The following is a 22,064-nucleotide window of genomic DNA, read 5'->3' as shown; positions in this document are numbered from 1 at the left end:
ATACGCCTTTTGGCTTAGATGGTTTATGCACATAACGAGTGAGTACGTATCGCCGGCCATAGTCCCCCCATCCCGCGTGCCGCCCGGACGGAGCCCTCCGCGGCTTTTTTTGACTTCCCGCCCCCAATTTCCCGCTCCGTTGGGAAACCTCTCCGAACAAAACTAGTGAACTAACAACTGCGCCAGAAAGGTCAGCACATGAACAAGAAAACGTCGCCTTATGCCAAAATTGGGATTAGACCGGAATGGCATAGCAGCTGCCACAGCTACGTTCATAGTAGCAGGTTCCGGAGACTTGGGCCCGGTAGCTCGCGAAGGCAGATATCCACCGACTTCTTCTTTTCCACAATCTCGGAGATGAGTCTACTCCTTGATGAGGCATCGTCTTCTCTCACGATACCAGCGCAACGGCAAGCTAATCCTTAGCGAGGGCTATTCCTCTCTAGCCTCAGATTCGCCTCCAAGATCTTACTGGCTCATGTGCGAAGGACCATGAACAACGTCTCCCAAGCCAGGCCCTGAGCCTTGCCTTACACATGCCGAGTCTATCAACGTGTCAGGTCACCAGCCATTCTACCATTTCGACATGGGGAAGTCAAAGTGGTCCACCGCCAGTGCGGACCACGGAATCACCGCATCTGTGTCGTAAGCTATCGAGCGATAGTCACCGTTCCCACGCAAGCCTCATGCCATTTTGTCGACATTGACTCGCAATGCCATGTCAGCTGCAAAGACGGAATTGGAAAGCAATCTCGTGAGAAACTCGTGGATTCAGGGTCCAAATTCTAGACCATCTCTGGCAACACCTTCAACATCCTATAATAACCAGAACATCGTCGAGCATACTCACATTCTTTTATCCTCATCAGCCTCTTCAGACCACTGCCAGTCACCGAGCCCTCACTCGCTCTCCCACACTCTTTCCCACAACTTGCTTCCTGCGAGATTCCACTCTTTTCCCACTCCCAGTCACTCACTTCTGTCGCTCACTTGCACAAAACGCACCTCGTAACAATGCATTTCATCAAGTCTCTCGTCAGCCTCCTCCCCATCGCGGGTATGGTCTCGGCCGCAGCCATCTCTGGCACCTCTGCTGCCGCAGATGCCGTCATCACTGCCTCCGCCGAAGTCGCCGTCAACAACGGCGATGGCTCCATCCCTGCCTCCGTGGCCAGCGGTCTCAGCGACAAGGCCATCACCGCCGTCATTGACACCACCACCTCCGTCACCAAGACCATCAAGACCACCGTCACCACTGAGAGCAAGACCTACACGGCCACCTCTCGCACCACCATCGCCACTGAGAACCTCACTCTCACCTACACCCAGCGCACCACTGCTTCCACCACCACCCTCGCCCTGACCTACACCTCTCGCACCACGGCAGCCGTCCAGACCCTCGTCCTCACGGCCACCGTTCGCACCACCGCATCCACCACCACCCTCACCCGCACCGCTCGTGCCACGGTAGAGGCCTCTGAGACCGTCACCGTCACTCCTACGGTCACCGGCGAGCCGTCCACCATCCACTCTACCGTCCTGGACGTCACCACTCTCCCCTCCACCGAGTACTCCACCTCCACGGCCTACTCCACCGTCTACCTCGACGAGACCACCACCGTGCCCACAGTCGTCTACGCGACCGAGTACACCACGGAAACCCACGTCTCTACCGTCAACGAGATCACCACCCTCGGAAGCACCGTCTACACCACCGCCACCGCTGTTGTCGACACCACGGTCTACGAGACCGAAGTCGCCACCGTCGAGTCCACCCAGTACAACATCGCCACGGTCCCTACCACCATCTACTCCACCGAGATTGTGCCCACCACAGCCTACCGCACTGAGGTCGTCAACGCCACCATCACCGCCTCCGTCACTGAGACGGCCACGGCTACGATCACGCAGACGGCCACCGTCCCTGCTGACCAGAGCGTCTGCCTGTACCGCTATGCCTACATCACCCGCACCCAGACGGCGAGCGTCGCGCCCAAGTACTCCACCTACACGGTTTCCACCATTACCTGCTTGGCTGCCCAGCCTACCTGCGACTCTCGCACCGGCAACTGCAACAAGTTTGCTCGTCTGGTCCTCAGCGCCGAGCCTACTTCTACCTAAGTCTGTCTTTGAGATGCGGACTTAGCCAAGGCCCAAAGTAGCTGTACTAGCAGCGGTGGCAACAAACATGTACCCTTCATCGGGGCCAGCAGCTTATTTTTCCTTTTTGTTTTTGTAGTGCCCGGTTTATAAGTGTTATACATGAAGCATAGCGTTATGCATCGGGGGGATAAGATTTTATGTAATGAGTTATGCGGGGTAGACTTCGATTCTTCTGCTGGGCCTCAGGGATACAGACAAGGTACTTTAATCAAAAGTTGGGAATAAATTGCTTCGGGCTTATGATGACTGCGCTTGATGGTGAAGAAGACGGCGACGTGAGATGCCGGAGACGACAAACATAATCGCAGCAGCCAGGCTGCATAGTGCCCCAAGAGTGAGCAACATCTGGGAAGAAATAATTGGTGATGGCTTGTCCACCACGCATCTAGGGTGAACATATTTTGACTAAAGAATTGAAGTGTATGGTGGCGCTCTGTGCGCGCTCACTCAGGCCTCCTCCGCGCCGGCAAAGATGGCAACACCAAGCGGCCGGGTCCACGTGCTCCCCTCGCTGTCCTTGATACTGATTTCAAGATGATCGATCCCAGCCTCAGCGCCAGCAACATACGTAGCCTTACCCCCACTGACAGTAACCTCTCCCTTCTTTGCCCCGGAAACCGTAAACGTAGGCTCCTTGAATCCCAAAGCCAGAGCAGCGAGATCAACCTCGACAGACTTGGAAGGCGAGACATACGCATGGGCATCAGCCATGAAGTTGAGATACCCCTCGATGGGAGTGTATCCATCACCGCCAGTCGATCCATCCCACCAATCCGCGATACCGTCTCCATCAGCATCCCAGCTGGCGGCGCGCGTAACGGTAGGGAAATCCTCGAGCCCGCCCGCGTCCTTCGGGTCGTCAATGAGGCCCTTCTTGCCCGACACGGAGCCGACGTAAGTGGCGGTTCCCGTGGCCGTCTCGTTGACGATACGGGCGTCGTGGATGTCGCGGACGGGCTGGCTGGCGCCGCTGTCGGAGAGCACGCGCTTATAGGCTTCGGTAGAGGGCTGTGTCTCGACGTGGGGCTCGAAAAACTCCTTGTCAAAGAATTTTTGGTAGGTCGGGGCCGGCTCGAAGCTGACGTCGGCCCAACAGGCGATTGTGGTATTCTTTGTGGCGGTGCCGTCGCCCGAGGGGTACTGGACCGAATCCTGGTCGAAGAAGCCGGGCATGGAGTTTCCGGCGCAGTAGTACTGTTGCATGCCGGGCATGTTGTCCTCGTACTGTATATATCATATTAGTGATAGGGTCATTTCGTGTTGTGGATAACTTTCATACCTGTGCTCTAAGGGCGTAAGTGAGCGTGGAAGCCGGCCCATGCTTGTAGTAGTTTCCGACAAAGTTGACCTTCTTCGCACCGCCATCGGTAGCACGGCCACCTGTACATGTTAGAATTTCAATATCCTCTTCACAAAAGCATGTGTCGCATACCAAAGTTGTAGACGACGTTGTTGCGGATGTCAAGCTGGCCGGCAAACGCGGCATTGTCGTCAACACCGCCGCCCATGCTCCAGCTACGACCCTCGGCGTGGGCGAGCAAGTTGTGATGGAAAGATCCGACGTCGCCGCCAATCGTGGCACTGTAGCCGTGAGCAGTGCCGTTGGGGTAGTTCTTGTGGCCGGCGACGTTGAGAGGTTCCGAGATCATGTTGCGCTGGAAGGTGATGTTCCAAGCAGACCGCGAGCTGAAAGCTTCGTCGATAGTCCAGCCCTATGCATTGTCTATTAGCAAAATATCCTCACGTGTCGTTTCGAAGTAAACATACCATAGAGCAGCGGTCAAAGATGCAGTGGTTCGAACCCTGCATACCCATGCCGTCAATGGTCTGCCCAGAGACCTTGCCGGGGCGCACACGCATGTGGCGGAAGATGATGTCGGACGCGCCGGTCAGGCCGAGCGGGTTGCCCTGGATGACGATGCCCTTGCCCGGCGCGGTCTGGCCGGCGAGGGTGATGTACTGGTCGTTGACGGACATGCGGGAGGTAGTGGTAATGACGCCGCCGACGTCGAAGACGACGATGCGTGGGCCCTTGGCTATGGTCAGGGCGTAACGGAGGGTGCCTTCAGCTTCGGTGTCTTCGAGGCTAGTCACCTTGATAACTTTGCCGCCGCGGCCACCGCGGGCGAAGCGTCTGTGGATGATGTTAGTAGGTTTCAATGCAAAAAGGGTAGAGTCTAAAGACCTACCCCCAACCTTCAGCACCGGGGAAGGCTAGCTGAGCGACGCGGAAGAAAAAGACGCGGCCGGTGTAGGTGGTTGATCCGGAAACGAGATCGACTCGCCAGTAAAAGCTGTCGACGGTGTTGAGGCCTGTAATAAGATCAGATGAAAGTACACGGCCAATACAAAATGACATCAAGAACCTACCAGGAAGCTTGGCGCTCGTCTCCGTCACGCCCTCAGCAACGCTCTTCAAGTCAGTCTGCGACGTGCCGAGGTACACATTGTACTTGACACCCTCAGCAGAGGCGGGAGCCTGCCAAGTAGCAGTGACGCTGTCATCCGCCGCAACCTCGATGCGCTCGTCACGGTGTTTGGGCGTAGGGAAGCTGATCTGGTTCTGCATCGACGGGGCATCGACCTCAAACCCGTTGAGGAAAGCCCGCTTGTCGCCGCCGCTGCCGGGGGTGTAGACGATCCTGGTTTCCTGGGTCGCGGACGTGACTTCGAACGTGAGGTACGAGGTTGCGGCCTGCCAGATGTTGTCCACGCGCGCGGACTGCTTGACGGCCGTCAGATCAGTCTGTCCGTTGACGGAAATGTCGATCGTCGCCGTCTCGTTGAGGGCGTCCCAGGCGTTGTGCCATGTCAGCAGGCTGTGGTTGCCCGGCACGAGACCCTTGATCGTGAGCGTGATCGGGGAGCCGTCCTTGTTGGAGTTGCTGATGCCCTCGTTGACTACGCGCTCACCCAGGGAAGAGAGGATGCGCGTGTACTGGTACTTGTAGTAGTTGCCCGCCAGCTCGGAGCCGTTGCCCGCGGCGAGGGTGAAGGTGACGTCGCTCTCGGTGATGTTGGCGACCGTAATGTTAGCCTTGGAGGAGCCGGGGATCGTCCAGGTGATGAAGTCCGAGTCGACGAGGTTCCGGACGTTGGCCGGGTTGAGGCGGAGCCGGATGGGCGCTACGGCGGGGAGGGCGCCCGTAGACGGCTGCGGTGACACGGCGGACGCCGAAGCAGACGCCGAGGGCGGGGCCGACTCCTGGGCCAGCGACGCCGTGGCGAGCACCGCCGTGGCCAGGGCCTTGAAAATGCCCTTCATGATATGTGCAAGGGTGTGTTTAATAATCGAGGAAAAGAATGACGAAAACGAATGAAAGAGAGGTACGCATACAGGTCCCTGAGAGCTCCCGAGGGATTCGCGGGAAGGAAAGTCTTGGGCCACAGAATATGTAGGACACCAAGACGGACGGTCTCTCGCGCCATATTTGCCCCGAACCCACCAGTTCTCTGCCCTTCATTTCCCCGTGAGGCTGATCGTCCTCTGTAGTCAAAGTGTCCCATTTACATGCAGCTGCACCCCCAGATTGGAAAGAGATGGAGGGATCCCCCCTCGGATGAACCGCCCGGGAACATGAGACGAGGATTGGTGGGGTGGTGACCTGCATGCGCGCCCTACAGGATTGCTTGGAAGCAAAGGTGGCTGCAGAACCGGGAAAATTCAGCACGAACTCGTTTCCACGAGTAGTGTGGTACCCTTGCCATGACCTTCTGTGCCTGCGTCGCATCCGCTGACATGACGGCGCGGACCTGGGTGCCGCTGTCTTGCAGGTCTTGGCACCTTTCTACAAGTGGACTCGGCGGGTATGAGGTGTGTTTAGGCTTGATGAGGCAGCTCGTTTTCCGAGCTGCAGCCTCCAGGGCCGCTACTAAGGCGCGAAATTGCAAAGGGGTTCATGAACGGTAAAAAGATGGAACGTCAGATCTGCTGCAGCCGCAAGGTGACGTCTCTAAGCTTCCTCCAGAGTCTGGATCCGAACAAAGATGGTTGAGTGTTTCCGGCGCAGTCCGGTCTGGGCTGGGGTTAGATGAACCCGGTCAGAGTGGGATGAAGACCCTGAAGCTTTTAGGCACTATCCCTGGAAGCTCTGTGCAGCTCATCTTTGAAAGATCTAATAGACAAGATAATTTTTGGTCAACCTAGGTTGGCCGACCGCAACAGAGTCCACTTCATGATTTGTTTGGCGCCGACTTGAGAGATGTTGAGTTGTTGCGTATTACGATTCTGTCTCGAGTCAAGATTCACAATGGTGACATGATAAAGTTCAGACTGTCAAATTGCTCAGACTCATACTACCTTGGCATAGAGCACTGACACTACCCGATTCTGTCGCTTTCAGTAATCGATCCCGAAGCAGTTCTTGCCAACCTCGGTTTTCTTTCAGCGCATCTCTCAATTATGCTTTTCATCTTAGATGGCCATTACATTGACATATCAAATGGAAATTTTCAGAACTTTGTTGGTCCGTTCAATGGACTCAAGTACTGGTGCGGAACAGCACTGCGCTTTTGTCTTCCGATATTACTTCGAGTCGGAAAGAGTGCATCAGACCATGCTCAAAACATTGTAGCAGGAGCGCGACTTGCCATGTCTTACTGAGGAGCTTCACCTACCATACTCACTAAAGAAATGTGATTCTGACGACTTGATGTTAGTCGACGTAGGTGCGGGTTGCAATTAGACGGGAGAATGCGATTGAGTTAAGAGCGGACCCCACACAGCCTGGTGGCAAACGACGCGGCCGCCTGCTTGCGTGCACGTCACGGGGGGTCCTAGAACCTAAATCCCACATTACGATACGAATATGGAAACTTGTACATGGACGAAGGGAAACTTATGACTCGACAACGATAGTTGTAACGTACCATACCACTGCATTAGAACTTGGCTCATTCTTGAAAGAGGCCGGGCGCCGAACGCTCTGCGCCAAAACATAACCTCTCTTAATCAACAAGGCCAAATGCGAAATCGCCCTATTCTTCAAAGTTTTCGGGCCCTGAGCATTGTTTTGATCATATTTCTTCTGAATGTAGTCTTGCCAAAAGTTTTAGTCATGAATACACCACATGCAAGACTGCACGGGTATTGAGACTTATGCTCTACGTTACGTTGGACGGACCAAACATTAGACCTTTTGCGCCCAAATCCGCGTGCCATTCTACTCTTCATGTCACATTTTGGTGCGAAGCCGACGAGTTTTTAGAATGAATTCCATGCCAAGTAATGGTAGCTTTCGTGGCTGACACTTCAATGCTCTTCACGCTTCAATCCACTTTGGCATTCAATGGCAGCTTCCCTTCATGTTTACAGCCTACTTAGTACTCTACATTCAGTACCCTACCTACGTTGTAAGTCTACAGATGAAACTTAGTATGGCGTGGAGTATAAGCTCCTCGCCTTAGACTTTTATTTACATGATTTAAGAAACACATTGAAGTTAGGGCAAAGGCTGCCGAACGTAAATCTGTTCTTCGGCACTCATCGGACGCCGATCCATGGCTGTGACCGGGGGAACAGTTTAGACCCTGAAACGTCTCCAAGGACTCCAAATAAGATGCTCTACAGTCCAGGTTCATATTGTAGTAACATACGTTTGATGATGCACGAGACTCCGGTCAGTCCGGAGCATAATGATTGCCAAAGCGCAAAGATCGCGAAGGAAACTCTGAAATGGCAGAGTAACACAACAATCCGGGTCGGATACGTGGCACTAGGCAGAAAGGGATCGATCGAGCGACGGCAATCCCGTCGTCGTAGAAAAGCACGCTATAATGACTCGGATCGTGATCTCAGGATATGAACGGCCGGTGGGATGTTGGTCGGTGACGACTTTGTGGGATGCCGTCAACCATCGCCATGCAATCAATGCGCGAGGTCCCAGCAATCTTAGAACAGATTGGTAGCAGTGCGACTCAGGATATTGGAAACCTACGTAGATAAAATGTGTTCGACGAACATTAGTCCTCAGAGCAAATCTGAGGATACACCATGTGGAATAATGCCGTCCAGTGTAGCCTCCGGGATCTCGCGCAGGTATGGCGGCATAGGGACTTCGGCGCCGGCCTCGGCGTGAAGGACGATCTCGGCCACGTCCCGTATCATCCGGTTGCCGAGTCATCCACATGCAGGCGGGACGCGGGTAAGGGGAGTTGGGAACCACAGAGTCCACGAACCCGACGCAATGGTTATGAGGTACGGAAGCGGGGAGGAGGAATTCGCGCAGCTGTATGCGCCCGGGTTCCGCCGAATCACATCAGACTATTTGAGTCAACTGCTCCCCGCCGTTCGTTTACATGTCGGCACTTGCTGCTGTGCCACCTTGGCGCACAGATTCTTCGAAGAACATTCCGCAGCTCGCAGCTGCCGTAATCTCAAGAGTCGCAAGCCGAATCCGGCATCGAATTTGTCTCTACGAACGCAACAAAGAGGCACTTTTTACGGCCGAGGCTTCGGACCAAGAGATACTTCTAGCAACGGCCGGTAGATGGCCTCTAGCGAATAAAGGAGCCGAACCTAGTGCCGGTAAGGGCAAGGCGAGCATGACTCGCGTACGCTAGAGATATTACAACACCATGTTCTCGGGCTGCTAGATTGCAAAAAGCCCTCTCCCATTGGCATACCGCGGAAACGAGTGGGGGGTTGGCCGATATGATGGCTGCTATCACTGCGGGGTTCTTCACGAGACAGAGAAACCCGAAAGCTTGAAGAAGTTGTCGGGGCCTCAGATCATGATCACCGTCGTCTCCTCGCCTAGGAAGTCTTCGGACCACCGAGCCATGCACAACCCGACTGCTGCAACATCGCGGACATCCAGCACAGCATAGTTTTGTGATCATGTTTTTGCTCCAAGGATTCGTCGACCCATACCTGACAGCCGGGGCCGCGATCCTCTTCGCGATCCTCATCGCCGTCCTCCGCCCGAAGAAGCCGACCCATCCGCCGGGGACAACCCTCCCGCCAGGTCCCAAACCCAAACCCCTCATCGGCAACCTCCTCTCGATCCCGCCGGTGCACTCCTGGCTGGCCTTCCATGAGCTCATCAAAGAGCACGGCCCCGTCGTCCGACTCGCCCTCCCGGGCGGCCAGGAGCACGTTCTCCTCGGCACCGAGGCCGCCGCCAACGAGCTCCTCCGCCAGCGGGGCAACATCTACAGCGATCGACACTACGCGCCGGCGTCGTCGCACTTCTTGACGGATGACCACATGCTCCTACTGCTTCCCTATGATGAGAAATGGAGAAACTACCGAAGGTTCCTGCACCAGGTCACCATGTCGCCCGTCGCGCCGCAGTACGAGACGGAGCAGCGCATCGAGGCGGTCCGATTACTCCGCGACCTGATCCGCAAGCCGCGCGACTATGAAGCCCTTTTTGAGAGATTCAGCGTCGGGCTGGGCATGCGCATCATCTACGGCCTGCGCGCGGAGACCGGCCACGACCGCGAGGTGCGGATGCTGCTCGACATCGTCCACGAGCTGGAGCGCGTGGGCTCGCCCGGGGCGTACCTGGTCGATATCTTCCCGTCGCTAAAGTATTTGCCAGAGTGGATGGCTCCCTGGAAGAAGTACCTCCGAGCACGGAGGTGCCGCGACGAGGACTTCTTCCAAGAGCTGATCGACCGGAGCAAGTCGCCGTCCTGGGCGCGGACGTGGCTCGGAACGCAAGACCAGTGGGGGCTTACGCGGCGGGAGGCGAATTGGATGCTGGGGTCTGTATTCCAGGCTGCGGGCACGACGTCTGGGTCGGCTCTTGCGTCGTTTATTCTCTGTGTTGTAAGGAATCCTGGGTGGTTTGAGAAGCTTCAGGCCGAAGTCGACTCTGTTGTTGGACCCGATAGGTTGCCTACTTTCGAGGATATGCCACAGCTTCCGCTTGTCAGGGCATGCGTGAAGGAGACGCTGCGGTATTACCCTATCACGGCCGGCGGTTTCCCTCATCGGCTGACGGAAGACGATACCTACAACGGGTATTACTTGAAGAAGGGTACCGTGGTGCATGCGGTGCAGTGGGCTATCCAACGCGACCCGGAGACCTACCCAGAGCCCGAACTCTTCAACCCGGACCGCTGGCTAGATCCCAAGTATCCGACATATAGGGAACCTCTCACAGTCTATCCCAACTTGCAGCAGTTCACGGCGTTCGGCCACGGCCGCCGGATATGCCAAGGGATCAATATTGCCGAGCGGAGTCTCAACCTCAAGATCGCGCTGCTTGCTTGGGCTTGTAACATTTCTCGGGCTAGGGACGATAACGGCGAAGAGATTATACCGCCAGTTTATGACTTTGCCGCAGGCTTTAACGTGCAGCCAAAGGAGTTTGATTTCGATCTCAAGCCAAGAAGTCAAGAACGAGTCGACTTGCTGGAGAGCGTGTTCGAGGATACACTGAAAGAAGATCCGTTATTGTCATAAATTTAGACGAAGGCTAATGGGATATGTAATGTTAAGCATGATTGAGTACGTCAATGTTTTATACCTCACAAAGTAAACATGTAATAGGCCTTGCTCGTTGAAGTGTTAGAAACTTTCACCTTGGGCACTGATCATTTCCAATCGGGCTTCTCTGACATCCAAGAAGGAGGCCAAAAGATAGGATTAGAAGCATCTTGGCCACATCCTGCAAGTTCTTGTTCATCAATATGTGCCTCTTTAGTCTTGGAGTTTTGCTATGGTATGTTGTTGCTACTGGCCAGGAAATTAGACAGCTCACGAGCAATCGGATCGTACTGAATCTTTAAATAATGGTATTCTCATAGATACAATTCCTCGCAAAGTATTACGTACTTTTATAATGCAATCATCATCTAACCGCAAGCTGCCCAATCCGTCGAAAAGCAAAGGCATCGTTACAGGGCATTGAGTTCAGTCACTCTCCTTTTTGAACCCCCATCATCCAGATACCGACATGTGTTCAGCCACATGTCAAAAGCCAGCTCCTATTCCTATGCTCATCGCCGGAGTTAAAACAGTCGCCACGGACGCCGTAGCCGCAACGTCATTCAGCCTCCTCTTGACCTCCATACCGAGACTCTGTATAGCCCTCAATAACGGCATAAAGTCCCTATCGTCCCTGGACCCCTTGAGCATCACTTCTCCAATCTCCTCCAGCAGCTCAATATCGTCGTAGTGACTCCTCACATCAACAGCCCGAAGGATGTGGTTCAAGAGGCAAGCGTACGAGACGTAGGCGCGGTAGATGCCCAGAAGTACACACATGGTTTCAGGATAGGGGTTGTGCACCAGGATAGCCCGCACGATTCTCAGCATGCCCCGTGAGGCCTCGACGGCTAGCGGGGAGTCGGGAATGTCCGCATCGCAGGACACGGGGCGAGGTGAGTTGGAGCTGAGGACGGCGAGTTTTCGTAGGATGAAGATGATGTAGGTGTACCCGGTCATGGCTACATCGCCCAGCAACCAGCAGTCGGCTTTTGCGGCTGACGCTACACTTCGTTGAATCCAGTCTTCCTGTTTCAGGCATCAGCAAGTCCCCAGCAAGGCCAAAGTGAGGAGATGGCGCTTACAATTTGATACTCATCGAAGAGCTGACCAATCTCTCTACAGTACTCCTCAGCTTTCGGCCGAATGGTGGCTTCGTCGCAATCTGGCGACTCAAGGTCCTGGAAAAAGTGCGACAGAATGAACGTAAGCCTTGAACCCATGAGGAACGTCACCGTCGGGACAGCGTTGAGGTCTGGCGGCGCGCTGCCAGATGATAGCCATGGCAAATTGACCTTCCACGTATTCATGCTGTCCGTAATAGCCGGCGGGCGATTGAAGAGTAGCCTGAAGAAGAAGTCAATCTGGATCAATTCCCAGAAACCCTTGCGATCGGCATCGAGTTTACTCTCGTCCTGGCCGATTGTCGTGGTGTAGGCGTCGAGGTTGTGCAGATTGAGTGCTTGCGCGTACTCGCAGGCGTAGGTGTACATCTTCCAAGCTAATTCTTCGTCAAAACATTCGGCTGCCGTGCGGCACTATTATCCAGCGAAGGTGGTTAATCTAGATTGGACTTGCTAGATAGAGGTGAGTGAGCGCTACTGACCATGGTGAGAGCGGCGATGAGGTCGGTTGTGGACCCTGTCGCTTCACGTTGCCAAAGTGGTAGAGTTCGAAGACAGCACACGTAGAGCATCCGGATGTACTTTTGTCCTTCCTCATTTGCCTGCACGGTAGAGCCCAGAGCACAGCCGTGGTACAGAACGCCGTAGTACACGACCAAAATAGCCGGATCGAGATGGACATGCGGTAACCCAAGGAGATCCGGGATCATCTCTATGAGCCTTGGGTTCACGAGACTGAGGAACATGTCCGTATGCATGTGCGTGAAGTAGTCTGACAGAAGCGTTAGACGAAAAGCGATAGAGTTTCTCGAAGAACTCTTTCTTCTTGAGACGTTTAGTGATACATCGTGACTTACTCTTGATCCATTGCTTAGCCAACTCAGGAGGGACCCTGACATCCTGAGTGACGACGGCAGCAGACACGGTCTGCAATCTCAGTCGTTGCACTTGATCGACGGCATCCTTAAGAATGGCCGCGACATCGAGTTCAGAAATCGCACTCGGCGTGGCGAATGACGTCCACGGCGAAGTCGCCTGCCCACCGGCAACGCTCGATGGAGCGGGAGACGACAGGTTGGATGGGGCGCTGTTGGAGCTTGAAGTACGTTGTCGGTGCGGCGGGGCGGCAGCGGGCGGATCAGCAGCTACGGAAGCAGGGGGCCCGTCTCGGGATTCTAGATCTTGGTTTCCATTCGGGACGGTGGTGCAGTGCTTCTCGACGCGCTGTAACCTTTCGAGTATGGTCGACAGGGCGTCATCCGTCGTGCTGGAATCGCCAAGGCTATGTCTTGAGCCAACGGTTCTTTTACGAGAATCTCGTGGAGATTCATTGGTGGAGGGGGGCAAAGAAGGATCGGGAGGGGGGTAGGGGCGGAACTTACGACAGACGGTCCGTCAAGGTCCGAGTGACCTTTCTCTTGACTCTTTGAGGATAGACGCACTCTGTCTCGTGGGTTTTGCATCTTTCGCACGTTGGCATGCCACGACTACACCGGACCTGATGTCGCGAAGAGAAGCGTCAGTCAACCACATCTAAATATGATCCGAAGGAACACGGCGATGACTGACCTTTCTGTGTTTGCATCGTTTGCACTACCCACGCGGAAATTGGCAACCAAGTCAGCCATGAGACCACGATAGGAGAAAGAGACCCATTGCCCGGAAAGCCAAGTCTGGAGGATCAGGAACCAGGAAGCGGACTATGGAGCTATAGCAACCTCCGCTGTACTCACCGAAAGCGGATTCAACTGGGCGGACTGGTCAGGCATGATTACCTAAGTCGTCGAAGGGATCTCGGAGAGCGGAGAATTCGATTTGTTTTGTGGTGCAGCGAGATGTGCTACAAAGAGAGAGAGGGGGACTTTGAAGGACAAATACACCATGCCAGGCCCGCGAGGATCCCACCCGAGCCGTTATGATGCATCATGATCTCGATTCTTCGGGGGTCGAGAATTGGTTTTAGCTCGCAAAGTCTAATTAGATGCCGTCCGGTTTGCTTGGCAAGGGGTTTGCCTAGTGCCCGGCGTGACGCAGCGCAGCACAAACCTCACAAAGCTGCGTCGCGGAGGCCGCGGGCCACGGTCTGAGGGGGCCCGAGGTCGCCGGACACTCAGTCTGGAGCAGCAACAACAATTCTTCCGACCATCTTTTCTTGTAATCAGTTCTATCAAGGGTTCTTCCCAGCTGGTTCCAGCTGGACTCGGTCTATGCGCCTTAGTGCGCGGCAAGTTCCTTTGTTTTAAGCTTCTTAAGCTTGGGGGAGGACGTGGCTAGTAGATCAGACTATAAAGACGATCGAGGCTTGACGACCCCGATAAAGTCTTGGCAAAGTCCGAATCTGTGTCCTCGATTCCTAATCGGGCGCCATAGGGCTGAGAAAAACCCCTAATCGCGGACATTCGGACTCTCGTCCCACGAATATCCGCCAGTCCGGTCAATACAACCAACCAACAGCGAACGTCAGCAACTAACGCAAGTATGAGTGATGATGAGATTTTTGCAACTTGGCAATATGGGGCTTTCAGATGTTTTGACGCTCGGGGATGCATACATATAATTGGTGTCTCGAAGTTGAGATGGCATGATATTTTCCAACTTCAGTTTCAATCAACTCATCCCATATCTTGGATTTCATCTTCCTAATATTTTCCACTTACACGAACTATCACCGCCTCGAACTTGACTACTTTTGGGTTATCTTCGTCGTCTGGTCTTAGTGACCGTCAAAGCGACAATGCGGTCTGGCAGCGACACGGATAGTGGCACTCTGCCACCTCCATCGACCAACGAGAAGAAGGTTCTCCCGCCGAGCTCTGGGTCTTATTCAGCTGGCACAACCACCGAGAAAGAATGGACGAAGCATGAAGATGCGGCGGATCAGGAAACGCGAATGAACGACGAGGTTCTGCAACTCGCTCGCAGATACACGACGCAGTCCAACGCCGCCCCCGGTTCTCTCTTCCCAGTCCCCGCCGAAGGCCCCTTGAACCCCAGCAGTCCAGACTTCAACGCAAGAAAGTGGGCCAAGGCCTTCTACAACATCCGCACCGATACTTCGGAAGGAAATCCTCCAAAGACAACAGGCATTGCCTTCAAGAATCTCAATGTCTTTGGCTATGGCACATCCACCGACTACCAGAAGAGCGTCGGCAACGTCTTCCTTGAGGCGGCGAGCTTGGTCAAGAAACTCACTGGAGCCAAAGAGCAACGGATCGATATCCTCCACGACCTCGAGGGTGTCGTTCACAGCGGCGAGATGCTTGCTGTCCTCGGTCCTCCCGGTTCCGGCTGCTCGACCCTGCTGAAGACGATCGCCGGTGACACGCACGGATTCTACATTAGTGACGACGCGACTATCAACTACCAAGGCATCCAGCCCAAGGACATGCGCACCGCCTTCAGGGGTGAGGCCATTTACACCGCCGAGGTTGACGAGCATTTCGCCCACCTGACGGTCGGAGACACCTTGTACTTCGCAGCTCGCGCCAGATGCCCCAAGAACATCCCCGAGGGCATTACCAGACGCGAATATGCCGAGCATCTTCGTGATGTTACGATGGCCATGTTTGGTATCTCGCATACGAAGAACACCCGTGTTGGTGACGACTTCGTTCGTGGCGTGTCGGGTGGTGAGCGTAAGCGTGTCACCATCGCTGAGGCTGCTTTGAGTTATTCGCCGCTGCAGTGCTGGGATAACAGTACGAGAGGTCTCGACAGTGCCAACGCCCTCGAATTCTGCCGCACTTTGAGAACGCAAGCGGATACTATGGGCTGCACGTCGTGCGTTGCCATCTACCAGGCTTCCCAGGATGCCTACGATGTAAGTCATAGAGCCTGACCTTGTTCTACTAAGGAGCCCAACTGACAAACAACAAGGTCTTTGACAAAGTCGTTGTCCTGTACGAAGGCCGTCAAATCTACTTCGGCAAAACCACCGAAGCCCAAGCCTACTTCGAAGGCCTTGGCTTCATCTGCCCAGAGCAACAAACAACAGCCGACTTCCTCACCTCCATGACCAGCCACCAGGAGCGCGTCATCCGCCCTGGCTGGGAGGGCAAGACGCCACGCAGCCCCGACGACTTTGCCCGCGCCTGGAAGGCCAGCCAGCAGCGCTTACGCCTCCTCGAGGACGTCGAAGACTACCTCCAGCGCCACCCCTTTGGCGGGGAGCACTACCAAAAGTTCCTCGCGTCCCGCCGCATCGACCAGTCCAAGTCCCAGCGCCAGAACTCCCCGTTTACGCTCTCGTACATGGAGCAGATGCGCCTCACGCTCTGGCGGAGCTGGGTGATGCTCAAGGGCGACCCCAGCATCACACTCACGATGCTAATCACCAACATCTTTGAGGCCTTGATCATTAGCAGTCTGTTCTACAACCTGCCTACGAATACGTCTAGCTTCTTTCGCCGAGGTATCCTGCTCTTCTTCACGGTCATCATCAATGCCTTTGGCAGTATCCTGGAAATCATGACGTTGTACGCCAAGCGCAAGATTGTCGAGAAACACGCCCGGTATGCCCTATACCACCCCAGTGCTGAGGCACTCTCAGCCATGGTTGTCGACTTGCCCTATAAAATTGTCAATGCCGTCCTGATGAATACCATCTTGTACTTCATGGGCAATCTCCGCCGCGAGCCGGGCGCCTTCTTTTTCTTCCTTCTCATCTCCTTCTCGATGACATTGACCATGTCGATGATGTTCCGTCTCATCGGCTCGGTCACAAAGTCAGTTGCTCAGGCTCTAGCACCGGCATCAATCATCCTGCTCCTCATCGCTCTCTACACTGGTTTCGCTATCCCGCCTCAGTACATGCAAGATTGGCTGGGTTGGGTCAGATGGCTGAACCCTGTCTACTACGGTCTCGAAAGCGTTATGCTGAACGAATTCATTGGCCGCGACTTCCGCTGCTCAAACTTCGTTCCCATGGGCCCCGGCTATGACTCCGTCGCTGCCAACGAACGCGTCTGTTCCACGGCGGGCTCTGTCCCAGGCCAGGACATGGTCAGCGGGACAGCCTATCTCAGCACCTCTTACAGCTTCGAGAACTCCCACCGGTGGAGAAACTTTGGAGTCATGATTGCTTACATGATCCTCTTCATGGGTCTGCATCTTTTCGCTACCGAGTACATCGCTTCCGAGCGCTCCAAGGGTGAGGTTTTGGTTTTCAGCCGTAAGGCTATGAGCAAGCGCCGCAAGCAAGGCGCCGTCGATGTCGAGACCGGTGCCCCCGCCGCTGGTGCACAGCAGAGAAGCGAGGATGACTCTGAGGGCGTTGCTGGCATGGAGAAGCAGACCTCAGTCTTCCACTGGAAGGATGTTTGCTATGATATCAAGATCAAGGGTGAGCCTCGACGGATTTTGGACCACGTTGACGGCTGGGTCAAGCCTGGAACTCTGACTGCACTCATGGTAAGTCTTTTGCAATAGCAGATGATTCCAACTTTGAACAAGACAGTGGCTAACATCACCAACAGGGCGTTTCTGGAGCCGGCAAGACGACCTTGCTCGACGTCCTCGCCACTCGCGTAACAATGGGCGTCATCTCCGGCGAAATGCTCGTCAACGGCCAACCCCGCGACGACTCCTTCCAGCGCAAAACGGGCTATGTCACACAGCAAGATCTCCACCTCCACACCTCCACCGTCCGCGAGGCCCTCAACTTCAGCGCCCTCCTTCGCCAGCCAGACACCTACTCCCGCAAAGAGAAGCTCGAGTACGTCGACACCGTCATCAGCCTCCTCGGTATGGAAGAGTACTCCGACGCCGTCATCGGCGTACCCGGCGAAGGCCTCAACGTCGAGCAGAGGAAGCGTCTTACCATTGGCGTCGAGCTCGCCGCCCGCCCGCAACTCCTCCTGTTCCTCGACGAGCCTACTTCCGGACTCGACAGCCAGACCTCGTGGTCGATTTGCAACCTCATGGAGAAGCTCACCAAGAGCGGCCAGGCTATCTTGTGTACCATCCACCAGCCCTCAGCGATGCTGTTCCAGCGCTTCGACAGACTACTTCTTCTCGCCCGCGGCGGTCGTACGGTGTACTTTGGAGAGATTGGCAAGAATTCGCAGACCCTGGTCGATTACTTTGTCCGCAACGGTGGGCCGGAATGTCCGCCTGGCGCAAATCCCGCAGAGTATATGCTTGAGGTCATCGGAGCCGCGCCCGGTGCCCACACCGACATTGACTGGCCCGCCGTCTGGCGCCAGACACCCGAGTACCAGGCTGTTCAGGATGAGTTGACCCGACTGTGCTCTGATGCCTCTGCGCGACCTGCCCTGACCAATGGTCAAGGTCAGTCCACGCACAAGGAGTTTGCTGCCGGCTTTGGCACACAGTTTATTGAGGTCACGAAGCGTGTCTTCCAGCAATACTGGAGAAGCCCTGCCTACATCTACTCAAAGGGTGTTTTGTCTTTTGGTGCTGTGAGTAACTCCCTAAGACCCTGACATGAAAGTCTCCGACTAACCCACCTCTGTAGGCTCTGTTCATCGGTCTCTCATTCCTCAACGCTGAAAACACGCAGCGTGGCTTGCAAAACCAGATGTTTGGTGTCTTCATCTTCCTCACGGTATTCAGCCAGGTCGTCGAGCAGATCCTTCCCATCTTTGTGTCGCAGCGAACCATGTACGAGGCGCGTGAGAGACCCTCAAAGGCGTACTCGTGGAAGGCCTTCATGTTTGCCAACATTCTTGTTGAAATGGCCTGGAACTCGGTAAGCTTTCCCGCGACCTTGGTTCCCATCCAACAGTCAACTGACCATCCTTCAGCTTGCCTCCGTCTTCTGCTTCGTGTGCTGGTACTTCCCCATCGGCCTTTACCGCAACGCCTACGCCACCGACGCCGTCGACTCCCGCGGCATCACCATGTTCCTCCAAGTCTGGGTCTTCTTCATCTTCACCGGCTCTTTCGCCCACATGATGATCGCGGGCCTGCCCAACGCTGAAGTAGCCGGCGGCATCGTCAATCTCTTCGCCATTATGATGTTTGCTTTCTGCGGGTGAGTCCAGTCTTCTAATCAGCGCCCCATATGAACGATAGCTAATCACCTCACTCGCCAGAATTCTCGCTGGACCAAATGACCTCCCAGGCTTCTGGATTTTCATGTACCGCGTCAACCCGTTCACCTACGTGGTGGAAGGCTTCCTCGGCACCTCGCTCGCCAACGCCGCGGTGCACTGCGCCTCCAATGAGTTCGTCTCCTTTGCGGCGCCGAGCGGGCAGACGTGTGGGCAGTACATGGCCGACTACATCTCCGCTGCCGGCGGCTATCTCTCGAACCCGGACGCCAGTAACTCGACCGAGTGCCAGTACTGCGCCATGTCGGACACCAATACCTTTTTGAAGGGGATCAATGTCGACTTTGATCACCGGTGGAGGAACTTTGGGTTGATGTGGGCGTACTGCATCTTCAACATTGTTGTGGCCTTGGTTGTGTACTGGCTGGTGCGCATGCCTAAGAACAAGAAGGTCAAGAAGGAGTAGTTAGCTGTGGTGTGACGACAAGATCTCTTTTGTGGTAGAAATATGGACGGAATGTACATTTCCTGGTTTTAGACGGAGAGAATGGGAGGAACATGCGCATTAGATGCAGGCTGGGGTCAGCGCTGGAAGCTCTTGTTGTGCTTCTCTTTTCAGCGCATTTCAGATTGTTACCGACTTAATCGCAATATTTAATAGATATAGAGTCTGCTTCACACATCATGGTTCCTTGCATGACCTTGCATGAGTTTAGCAGTGGACTGCTAAAGTCACAAAGTGTAGGAGAAACATGACTAAAGTCGCACAATCAATACATAGGGAACTGGGGACTCCCCCCAGACTCGGGCACAATTACCTGCACGCCAAGGGAGAATCCGCGCTGATGGAGTCGTCCGATGTAATCCTCCGGCCTAGTGTGCGTCTCGGGGACCGAAGTCCGGAAATGCAGGCGCGGAGGGCCGGGTATGGGCACGGGAAGACCGTAGACAATCCTTCGTGTCCCCGAGTCAAGATGGGCAATGACGTACTCAAATTTTTTGATGACCATAGATAGACCGTCAACGTGCGCTACATTCCTACATGCGGGCAGTTCAAGACTTCGAATCGCGCCATGATTGTACCGTAGGGCGCTGGTGGACTAATCTGCCGCCTTGAACGTCAGCGTCACTACCAGCCAAAGTCTTGGGACAGCCTAGAAGCATGTCAAGAAGAGCAACAACGGGGTCATCAGTTGGATCGGTTCATTTGTCTCCTCAAAAGCGATTCCGAAGTCTGGGGTAGGAGGGAAGACCAAGGGAATGTCTCTGGAATTTGGATGTGTCTTGGTGTGTTTTGATCGGGAATTTGCGCACAGTCTCACCACCAACAGGGCCCGTTGACGGCCTGTTTCAGGTTTCGTTCCTTCTGGAATGCGTCGCTCAGTTGGCCATTGGAGCGCGGTGAGATGGAGTGGTTGAAGAAGCAAGTGTTCTCTAAGTGTTTTGCTTTATTTTCTCTTCCATGTCTTGCTATCTGCGATGAGTTCTTAATAGCCATGCGTTTACCATGGAGTCACATACAAATCGATGTTTCAGCTACCCACAGTTCCTGATCTCAACATAGCACCCAAATGTTTCTTAGCAGCACTGCAGGGAGAGACAAGTCCACAGCCCGATTCTCGTTGGGGCATGGCTCGGGGCACCTTGGTCTCTAATAGCGCCGTTTGTCATGTCCCTGGATGCCTGTGTCTGCTTAGATAATATGGTCAACAAGTTGTGTTCCCCTTACATTGTACCCGGAGGCCAAAGGGTCCAGCGTACATGCTTTTGCGCACACAGGGATAACAGAGAGCTCGTCCGGCGCGGGATGCCTGACGGCTCCCATAGATCCATGCTGTTGTTTATGCTGTGTTTGTCGCTCTGCAGCTATGTTCCCGACTCTTCCCCCTGTCACCCATCTTTGGTCCCAACTTTGTCCCATACCAACCACCATGTCTCGCCCAATCCAGGCTCTGATCGGTGCCATAACACCGTCTTATTGATACTTTTGTCAAGCTCTCTTCCTTGTCGGGACTCGGCTATTGCTTGGTAAAGTGGTGACCTTGCTTCATCCCGCCCTTCGCTCGACGATCGGATACGACGCCGGCCTGGACCTCTCCACACTTTAGCATCCCTTTCGGACCCTTTTTCTGAAATTCTGACTGCCGGTCTTACCGCCGGGTCCTGTTGGTGATTGGGCGTCAGATGGCTTCGTCCTGAAGCACGCACACTGGCACGTCCTGGATCTGCAGGACAAGTGCCTCGCCGTGAATGGTCGCATGGCCACACGCACGCGGTCCAGCCCCCCTCCCCTTCATCAAGTTAGGTTCCTCCAACTTGATCTGTGACTTGTGTCCCATGGTTCGCGACCACTGGCAACCTCCGAAGCCTAAGGACCGTGGCACCTAAGGTAGTGTGCATGTAGACGAAGGCGAAAAGGAACCAAAAGGGAGATCAATCACCTTACCTCAACTTGTTTGGGTTCCGGGCTGCAGCGAGTAAGCGTGGCTTTACTCCAAGCTCAAGCTGCCGCCGCTCCGCCGTTTCTTTCTCACTACACCTTTCTTTTCGCCTTGTTTCGATCTTGCAACCCGTATTGTCACATCAACGACCCGTATCTGTTTTGGGACGATGGTCTGAGCTGTTGCCACTTTAAGACTGAGACGATCCTGAGCCGAAGGCTGAGTACCTGATTATGACCCACTTTATGAACGCATGCATAGCCAAGTAATGCACAAGAGTAATGCGAGGTTGTGCAAACTTGTGCTGTTGGATGATACATCCCTTTGCATGTATACCTGACAGCCGAACTGTGTAATAAGCCGCATTTGCATCTAGGAAGCTGATAGGAATTGCTTATTAAGATATTCAAGAAACCGCTCAATTGACTAAGCATGCCTCGAACTTGCCGTAATTAGTCGCTGTTACCAAGATACCTTTATGGCAGCTACCCTATTTTTCGGTGAAAATGAGCCTTGTATCAAATGGCTGATCTTGATAGTTCCGACGACACAAGACTAGCGGCATTCAATTCAGAAGGTACTGAAGTGGTGACCATTACATTTGGTATTGAATCAGTGTCTAGTAAAAGGGAGCAATTGGATTTCCATTTTATTGTGAGCGTCACTTATATTATAGTATTTCCTCCGTATGTATAAATCCCTCAGGGGAAAAACGTTCACATAAATAAACCTTTTGTCCTTCTGACATCCCAACATCAAAACATTCTTCAAGTCCAATTGTCTTCCCTCGAGAATCATGTGGAGTGAGTTGAGTATACGGGTTCATAGCTTTTATCTCCTCCACGTGAGAATGGATTGAAGCTCGTCGACATCGCCTGGCTTCACC

General features: G+C 54.3%; 5 protein-coding genes across 5 annotated transcripts; 3 read left to right on the top strand and 2 right to left on the bottom strand.

Moving 5' to 3' along the window:
- Positions 1 to 1,014: 1,014 nt before the first annotated feature.
- On the top strand, positions 1,015 to 2,121 carry HER10_EVM0009969 (uncharacterized protein; the record flags this gene model as incomplete). The annotated part of the gene is made up of 1 exon (XM_035479439.1): positions 1,015 to 2,121. One exon carries the CDS (start codon positions 1,015 to 1,017, stop codon positions 2,119 to 2,121), a length of 1,107 nt encoding a protein of 368 aa, XP_035328393.1.
- Positions 2,122 to 2,610: 489 nt separating this feature from the next.
- HER10_EVM0006947 (pectate lyase) lies at positions 2,611 to 5,428 on the bottom strand (the record flags this gene model as incomplete). The annotated part of the gene is made up of 6 exons (XM_035476517.1): positions 2,611 to 3,387; positions 3,443 to 3,543; positions 3,596 to 3,875; positions 3,931 to 4,297; positions 4,353 to 4,476; positions 4,534 to 5,428. 6 exons carry the CDS (start codon positions 5,426 to 5,428, stop codon positions 2,611 to 2,613), a joined length of 2,544 nt encoding a protein of 847 aa, XP_035328134.1.
- A 3,573-nt stretch (positions 5,429 to 9,001) lies between these two features.
- Positions 9,002 to 10,576, top strand: HER10_EVM0003626 (cytochrome P450; the record flags this gene model as incomplete). Its single annotated transcript, XM_035473293.1, has 2 exons — positions 9,002 to 9,664; positions 9,728 to 10,576. 2 exons carry the CDS (start codon positions 9,002 to 9,004, stop codon positions 10,574 to 10,576), a joined length of 1,512 nt encoding a protein of 503 aa, XP_035327813.1.
- A 510-nt stretch (positions 10,577 to 11,086) lies between these two features.
- HER10_EVM0004429 (uncharacterized protein) lies at positions 11,087 to 13,653 on the bottom strand (the record flags this gene model as incomplete). The annotated part of the gene is made up of 7 exons (XM_035482953.1): positions 13,458 to 13,653; positions 13,294 to 13,317; positions 13,107 to 13,222; positions 12,582 to 13,006; positions 12,207 to 12,496; positions 11,686 to 12,138; positions 11,087 to 11,629 (listed from the first exon to the last, which is right to left on the bottom strand). The coding sequence occupies exons 1-7, from the start codon at positions 13,491 to 13,493 to the stop codon at positions 11,087 to 11,089; spliced, it is 1,887 nt and encodes a 628-aa protein (XP_035327893.1). The 5' UTR covers positions 13,494 to 13,653.
- Positions 13,654 to 14,458: 805 nt separating this feature from the next.
- HER10_EVM0008304 (ABC-2 type transporter) lies at positions 14,459 to 19,203 on the top strand (the record flags this gene model as incomplete). Its single annotated transcript, XM_035477831.1, has 6 exons — positions 14,459 to 15,544; positions 15,601 to 17,103; positions 17,199 to 18,143; positions 18,200 to 18,433; positions 18,489 to 18,718; positions 18,780 to 19,203. The coding sequence occupies 6 exons, from the start codon at positions 14,459 to 14,461 to the stop codon at positions 19,201 to 19,203; spliced, it is 4,422 nt and encodes a 1,473-aa protein (XP_035328253.1).
- Positions 19,204 to 22,064: the final 2,861 nt, after the last annotated feature.

The sequence above is a fragment of the Colletotrichum scovillei genome, assembly GCF_011075155.1.
Source record: "Colletotrichum scovillei strain TJNH1 chromosome Unknown Contig00010, whole genome shotgun sequence".
In the NCBI taxonomy this organism is placed as follows: Eukaryota; Fungi; Ascomycota; class Sordariomycetes; order Glomerellales; family Glomerellaceae; genus Colletotrichum; species Colletotrichum scovillei.
The sequence above is the reverse complement of the archived record's forward strand: the minus strand, read 5'-3'. Positions and strand labels throughout refer to the sequence as shown.